General features: G+C 34.7%; 1 protein-coding gene across 1 annotated transcript; it reads left to right on the top strand.

Moving 5' to 3' along the window:
• Positions 1 to 3,090: 3,090 nt before the first annotated feature.
• LOC108680141 (LDLR chaperone boca) lies at positions 3,091 to 5,144 on the top strand (the record flags this gene model as incomplete). Its single annotated transcript, XM_018168914.2, has 3 exons — positions 3,091 to 3,347; positions 4,042 to 4,277; positions 5,003 to 5,144. Coding segments are annotated over exons 1-3 (534 nt in total), but the record flags the coding sequence as incomplete, so codon positions are not given.
• Positions 5,145 to 8,649: the final 3,505 nt, after the last annotated feature.

Raw genomic sequence — 8,649 nt, 5'->3', positions numbered from 1 at the left:
ATGGATCAGTATACAGTGAAACTTGTCCAGAAATCAGTTGCAATGATACAGTGCATGGAGAGTAAGGGATATATACCAGTACTATTAAAGTTGTAAGCAGGGTTGGTAATTTTTTTCATTTAAAAAAAAATAAATAAAAAAATAAAAAATCAATGATTTTATTTTTATTTTTTCATGACTTTTTTGATTTGTTTGATTTTTTCAACTTTTTTGTCATTTTGAAGTGTTTATTTTTTATTTTTTTATATTTTTTTTTATTTTATGTCATTTTTATGTTGCAATTAGTCTACTAACAATAACAGTATATATGGATCATAATGGATGGCTAAAAAGGGCACTTATTGCCTTCAATAATGGCCAACAGGCCAAGGTGGTGTTCACCACTTAGGGATTTTTGGGTAAACAATTATTGGTAAGTCTATTCATTAGCTTTGGAAAGTTTGTATGTAGCAAGGTAATGAGCTAAATATTGATCATTTAACTGGCTTCAATATACAAAAACACTTCAGGAATGCAGATCTTATAAACCTTGAAGAGTCACATAACATATAGGTAGCTGATAGCACAGTGCACAGCACTATCCAATAGATCTACTAGTTTTATGTCCTATAAATCTACCAGACTCTACCCTCTATACACACCGACTAGTAGTGACTGTAGCTGATAGCTTGAACGTGCTGTAGAAAACTTCTGAGAACAACTCCAACAGTGTGATGCAGCTAACAAACCCCATTTTCCTGATATTGTTTTCAAAACATAAGTATTTTATATGGTATGTTATGCCAATCATGAGGAAAATAAACTTTCTTCTTTATGTACCTCCATTACTCTTTTATTTTGCCCCAAAACTGTTCAATCAGTTCTGTCCCACCCTGTATAAGCTAGCTAACACATTTAAATTGTATATTGTAATCAATATATAACAAATTATAGTCAAATAGTTAAAGACTACTTATAGCCTTATAAGAATTAGCTAAGCTGCTAGCTATGTACAATGTATTGTACACTTGATGCCTCAGTACCAAATATTCAGTTTATTGGAACCTAATACACACTAAAGGTAAAGGCAACAAGTTTATATGCCAATTTGTCATTCATAGTAGGTACATTTATACTAAACCATGAATAACAATACCTCAATATAAATTAAAGACTGCCACTCGATATATTTAAATATATGAAAAAATAAAAAAAATCATGATTTTTTTATAAAAAAATCAAGTGATTTAATCACATGATTTAATCATTGCCAACCCTGGTTATAAGCAGCATTTTCTTATTAAAAATTACTTGGCAACGCATCTTGAAAATGGCTGGTGATGCTTTGGGCTAAAAATCCATGTATTGGCAATGCTGCTTGCACCCTCTGCACCCTGGATTGCCATCCATTCATCTCCCATTCTCTCATAAGTCATGCCATCACCCTCACCCCTGTCATCCAGTATCACTCCAATCATTTCTGGTCTTTCACTCTCATTAGCTTTACAGTTTACAATCCATCATCAGGTGTTCCACCATCTTGCTCTCACCTCTGTTGCACATGAAACTGATATATTTTCTTCTTTCATTCCACCTGTTTGTTCATGCATTTACACTTAAGGCAGATGCTTTCACACAGAACATTAGGTCCCTACCCCTGCTACAATCATAAATGCATTCATACTTTGGCATTTCTTTCATCCTGTATAGCTTGAGGCTATCTTTTCTTTCTAATCCTTGCTTCCATATTATTAAACCACATAATATCATTCTCTTTTCAATCTCTTTTTCCATTCTTTGACATCCTACTCTATTCCAGTTACACCCATACAGTCATAAACCATTCATCTGCTAGTCTATTATGCACTGGATAGGCCCATATCTCATTCAAGTCACATTTGCATACTAGTGCAGGACACTTGAGATTCCATTTATTCACCCTCATGTTCCACAGGTACATCTTTCAAGACCAACGGTTATCATTCATTCTTTCCAGTTGTACTTTGTATCTCAGTGCTGCTTTCATTCTTCTCTCATTAAACGTGAATCATTATTCTTCATATCTCCTCTCAATGCCTCAACAGCAATCCATCTAGGGGCCCCAAGTGCCAGTCTAGATATCCTATTCTGTACAACCTTCAACTTATCAAGCTCACCATCGTTCCATGCAATAACATCTATTCCATACATAATCCCAGGAACTGTCACTTTTCTGTACTTCTCTTAGTAGGTATATGAGTATATATTTTTTCTCGTGCATAGTGGCAGAGCAGAGATCTTTTTAACTCCTCCATTTTGAGTGCTATGAGTATACCATTGATTTGTAAAGTATCATGGATATCAGCCAAATAGGAATATTGGGCAGAAGTTTCCTAAAATTGCTGGCAAAAACAATTATTTTGCGGGTAGTTTTCAAAAAATGCAGATGATCATTTGCCATTTTTCTTATTTTTCACTTAAGAAAGAAATTGATATAAGCACAAAATGCCATATTGAAATTGGACAGGTGAAATTGACAAGATTTATGAACATTTTGTCTAATTCAAAGGTGGCTTCTACCAAATTTTCCCCTTGTGGAGATCAGCATTATCATATAGGTACAGCATTGAAAAAATTGTGAACCAAAAACCAAAATCAGAGACTTATGTTCTTATAAATGAACTGACTCCTGAGTCTAGTCATGGCTTGGAAAATGGAAAGGAGGCATTCAACAGCTGACATGAACTGCACCACACTCCACTGGTCAATCTGAATTATCATGCATACTTTTTCAGAAAATTGTTTGTAATAATGATTGTTTTGAAAATTGCCTGCAAAAGTGTGGCTTTTTTCTAATTTGTACAAAAGAAATTAGGCTATGACCATCATAAGGGATGGAATTGACCACAAGCAAGGGCCTATTTTGCCTCATATATGGGTGGCTACTTCATAATTTTACAGAATCGACCAATGATCTACGAGCAGCTCAAATGCTGCAGCAAGTGTGAATTAATATTGCACAGCTTATTTCATGTCCAAGTAACAAGCTCTAGGATATCTATAGAACTTTGATCAAAAATTCCACTTAAAAAATCATTGCTTACTAGTTTCCTACATATTTTTCCTCCTCAGTGCCTTATGAAAAAAAATTAATACTGTAATACCAAAGAAAACATTGTACCTTTTGCTTCAGATTATTTTTTCTAAGCTGTCTTGACCATTTAAAATCATTTATGGCTACAGCTGGTCTCTACTTCATAGTCTTCCTGGCTCTTGTTGGCTGTGTCAATTGCCGAAAACATGAAGGTGCTGAAAAGCCTGAGTGGGCCAAGAAAGACATACGGGACTACAATGATGCAGATTTGGAGCGGTTACTGGACCAATGGGAGGTACAGTATTTTAATATTTTGTTATACCCATACCCATAGATGTATATTATATATATACTTATATTAAATGCTAAGATATATTTAACCTTTAAAAATCATACCCATGTCAGATTGTACAAAAAATGCATTAGACTTTATATTGCCTTTTTTGTCAATAAATGCTGTGTAGCAATTTTTGTTGATATACTTGTTATACTTATATTAACTGTAAAGATATATATCACTTTTAAAAATCATACCCATGTCAGATTGTTGCAAAAAGTACGCCAGCATTTTTATTGCAATTTTTGATGAGTCATTATGTTAAGCTTGGGCCTACATCAGAATTGTTTAGATTTTTTTTATATTTTCTGTATTCTGCGCACTTGACTTTTGACTTGAATCATGATCATGATATTAGAATTTTTCAAATTGGAAAAAAATTATCTTGATTAGTATACTGAATTTGGTAATGACCATTTGATAAAACTGAAGCAACTGGCTTGTTACCAGTACTCCTAAAATCTAAAATGTAGATCAGTTTTCAAATACTATTATATGCAAATTCCATCTTTGCGAGTTTCATTCTGTTCACCTAAGAAATTCCCCTGCCACAATTAATTTCCAAGTTGTAGCTAAATTGGTTTAAAAAATAATGTCAAAATTTTTACATTCTAAGTTCATAATTTTTCCAAGCAAATTAATTTATTTGCAGGAAGATGAAGAGCCGCTGGAGCCAGACGAGCTCCCTGAACATCTGAGGCCACAGCCCCAGTTTCAGTTTGACCCGACTGCACTGAATGATCCTGAGCAGCTGCTGAAAGCCAGTAAGAAAGGCCGGTCCTTGATGATGTTTGTGAAAGTGAAGAGCAAATACAGCAAAAATGAAGTGGAAGAAATCACTAAGTTGTGGCAAGGTTCCCTGCACAATAATCATGTTCAGGCCGAGAGGTGAGGTTTTATATTTTTAGTGAGAACTTTTAGCAGAACTTTGTGGCATACTTAGTTTTTCTGAGAACATTATGAGTTGTACATGTCATTAAGTAGTGAGAAGATTGTGGCATACCAGGTTTAGTTTTGTTACTTAATGTTTTGTTTAGTTTTGTTACATAATGTTACTTAGTTTTTCAGAGAGCATTATGAGTTAGGTACAAATGCCATTAAGATTAACTCTGTTAACTTTTTTGTAAAACTTGCAGTTTATAGCAAATTTGGAGTATGTATTGAAATTAGATCTTTGAATTAGTCAAAAGTTAAGATTTGTCAGTAATTGCAGGATGGCACCATAAGGTCTAGAGTGTGCCTTATTTAGACTCTCTCTAAATATTTAGTTGTGTATGAAATTTGTAATGTAACAATGGCTAAGTAAATGATTATGATTAAAACAAGTAATGCTGCAGGAATATTCAAGTTCTAGGTATTATATTCTTTTCCATTATTTCTATTTTATTTGGAAAGCCACTGCATCATGAGTCACAATTTTAATCACATAAATATGACCTCATAAGTTTTGCTGTAATATTTGCTGTTCAATACCACCATGTCATATGTGAATGCAAATTAAATTATTACATGTTCATATTAAAGTATATGCTAACATGCGAGTGTGCAAAATGATCATGTCCCTTAAGAGTTAAGCATAGTATTTATTGTAAGCAAAGTATTTATTATCCCAGGTACATGGTGGACGACCAGCGCGCAATCTTCATGTTTGGGGACGGCAGTCAAGCCTGGGACGCTAAGGACTTCCTAGTGCAGCAGGAGCAGCTTGAGGACTGCACCATAGATAATAAAGTCTACCCAGGCCACCACACTCGCTGCACCATAGATAATAAAGTCTACCCAGGCCACCATAGATAATAAAGTCTACCCTGGCCACCACACGCAACACGTCAGCGCTGCAATAAGCCTAAATTTAAATAAACCTAAAAAACTAAATTTAAATAAATAAGCCTAAATAAATAAGCCTAAATAAATAAGCCTAAATTGCAATTTCTTGCAATTCACTTGCAAGATTGCGGACACTAGAGCTCCCATGGTGTAATGGATCTCTTGTAGGGGAATTCAGTTATTATTTACTTATCATTAGTATTTATTTATTTAGACTGTTTGTTCATATAACCTCTAATAATTTATGCACTGTCTCACTCCGCTTTGACTGACCAAAGACTTCTCTAATAAATAATTAGACATCATTATTTGTTGTGTAATAATTGTTGTTAAATAAATATTAAATAAATTGATATATATATCAAATATAAATAATTAAACACAATTAAATAAATTGTTGTTAAATAATATTTGTTGTGTTACGTGTTGCAGGGAAGACTGGAGCTCCAGGAGAAGGGAGGGAAGAAGAAAGATGGAGGGAAGAAGAAGGATGGAGGGAAGAAAAAAGATGGAGGGAAGAAGAAAGGAGGGAGTAAAGACGGAGAAAAGAAGAAAAAAGAACCCAGGAAAACTGAGTTATGAGAGAGCTCAATGAATAGACCTTGAAACTTAGAATTGCTGAGGATAGAATTACTGAAAGACTAAAATAATGCGTTGATCATGATTAGTTATTAATAATGAATAGAATATTCATAGTCTATATTGTCCTTAATTTTTTAGCCGAGGTGGAATATCTATAATTGACCTAAAATAATTTAAGCTCTTGCTCGTCTACCTCTGAATTACAAGCCCGTAACTTGAATACCATTAAATAATGTTATGCTTCATCTACAATTTATATACATATAATAAAGCTTCTTCCTTTTCATTAAAGGTAAAGGGAATTAAGTTAGTTACTCCGCGAATTACATTAACGGTAATTGGAGAATAGTTGTGTTAATCTAAGTTGTTATAGGCGCCAAAACATCCTAATAAAAAATAATTTACTTGGTAGAGAAATAATTCACTGAAGTAATGGGGCTTACAATCGTAAAATAAATTATTTTAAATTTTTTTAAGACATGTGCACGAGCCAAGTACGAATACCGTACGTGTTATATAGTTGAATAAAATCTATTATTACATAATCATTATACTACGTTTGCACAAACATTGTACTATGTTTGCGCAAACGTTATGCTATGTTTGTACAAACGTTATACCGAGTTTGTACAAACGTTATACCGAGTTTGCACAAACGTTATACCGAGTTTGCACAAACGTTATACCGAGTTTGTACAAACGTTATGCTATGCTTGCAGTTGTGGCTCAATAGCTCAAGATCATTGTTAACATGACTACGGTCCTTTTATTATTTATTCAAAATATTCAATTTTCTCGTAATTTATTTTAAATCCTCATTTACTGGGCATTTATTTATATGTTTTCTCCTAAGTAAGAGTCTCACAAGTGTAACTACGCGTCACTAAAGCTAGTTACATAGTTCGATATGCGTTTTATTTTACCTTTTATGTCTTTTGGATGTTATCTTATTGTCTGCTCGTTCAATTCATGATATATCAATGAATAATATAATAAAATGATAACCGCACCACTGAAGGGTAGGCCATGTTTATTTTGCTAAATAAAAATAGAAGTATTATATTTATTAACTTGATCACCTACAAAAAAAATGTGTTAATACGATGTAACAAAATACAAAAAAATAAATAAATATATCCTTGAATAAGTTGAGGTTAAGAACTGACGTCGCTATACTGCCCGTCTCTCATGGGTGAATATGTCGGATATATTCATTATATGGTAATCAATAATCAGATATATTATTATATATTTATCAATATGTCAGATATATTCATTATATAGTAATATTTTCGTTAGGAAAATGGAGTGCATCGCCAGCTGCCTGCCTGCTCCTGGCACCAGCTGCCTGCCTGCACCTGGCACCAGCTGACTGCCTGCACCTGGCACCAGCTGCCTGCACCTGGCACCAGCTGCCGGCACCTGGCACCAGCTGACTGCACCTGGCACCAGCTGACTGTGCCGTGCCTGTATAAGTGCGCTGCCAAGAGCGCGTGACGCCAGTGCCTCGCGGGCCGCCGAGAGGAGCGGACGTCACCTCAAGCCGCTCACCGTGATCACTGGGGATCACTCTGATGCTTATATAAGTAGTAAGTTACATATAAATATCTAATAATTTACTCCCATATACTCTGGGGGATCTCTTCTTATCACTTAAGTTGTTATTCATGCTCATAATGAATGGCAGTAACTCATACTTCATTCATGAGGGAACTATGAATATCACGAGAAATAACTACAATTTGCAGAAGCTGTCATCATTAAGTGAGATTTCGGCGGTTGATAAGTCGGAAATTTATTATTTATTTTTTTATGAAAAATGCCGGGAAAAATTCGGAGAGGGAGGGGCGGGAGAGAGGAGAGGGAGTGGCGGGTGAGAGGAGAAGGGAGTGACGGGTGAGAGGAGAGGGAGTGACGGGTGAGAATAGAGGCTGTNTGGGACGTACCCCTCCTGTTGTGGGACGTACCTCTCCTGTTGTGGGACGTACCCCTCCTGTTATGGGACGTACCCCTCCTGTTGTGGGACGTACCTCTCCTGTTGTGGGACGTACCTCTCCTGTTGTGGGACGTACCTCTCCTGTTGTGGGACGTACCTCTCCTGTTGTGGGACGTACCCCTCCTGTTGTGGGACGTACCCCTCCTGTTGTGGGACGTACCCCTGCTGTTGTGGCACGTATCCTCTATTGCTGTGGTACTTTTCCCTCAGTTCCCTCGCCATGAGTGCCCTCAAGAGGGAAGTGCCTCTAAGGTAATATATATATTTTACCAAAACAATATTATTTAGCGCGTTCCCTCGACAAATATTATTTTTATTCCCTTAATTTTGCTTTGCATTCGATAAATTTTTATTTGTAAAAGAAGCACTTTTTATTATTTATTATTATTATTATTATAAAATTTGTATAAAAATTGCAATTAAAGTTTCTGTTTTAATTGTAGTTTCTCTTTTCTTATTGTTCTTTTTATTGATATCTTCACTCATAATAAAAAAATTCTACAATTATTCTTATTTTGTATTAAATAAAATTCAAAATGTGTGATTTTTTCATTTGTAAAAATTTATTAAAAGTCGGAAAATCAAGATAAAAATTGTTTACTCCTAATGTTTTCGAAAGCTAAGATTTTGTGATGATATTGTTGATATTAATGCCATATTATTAGGGTACTTATTGGTAATTATTTTAACTAATCAACATAAATGGCTGTGCATTAATTGCTTTCTTAAGATCGAGCGTACTGGTATTTATATTTATTATTTTTTAAATAAAAGTCTCTTATATCTAAACTCATTCTAAACTCGAACTTTTAACGGATTTTTTCAACTTTATTTTCAAATTTTACTTCCAGCAGC

This window comes from Hyalella azteca, unplaced genomic scaffold (assembly GCF_000764305.2).
Source record: "Hyalella azteca isolate HAZT.00-mixed unplaced genomic scaffold, Hazt_2.0.2 contig1249, whole genome shotgun sequence".
Classification (NCBI taxonomy): domain Eukaryota; kingdom Metazoa; phylum Arthropoda; class Malacostraca; order Amphipoda; family Hyalellidae; genus Hyalella; species Hyalella azteca.
This window is presented reverse-complemented; position numbering and strand designations above follow the sequence as displayed.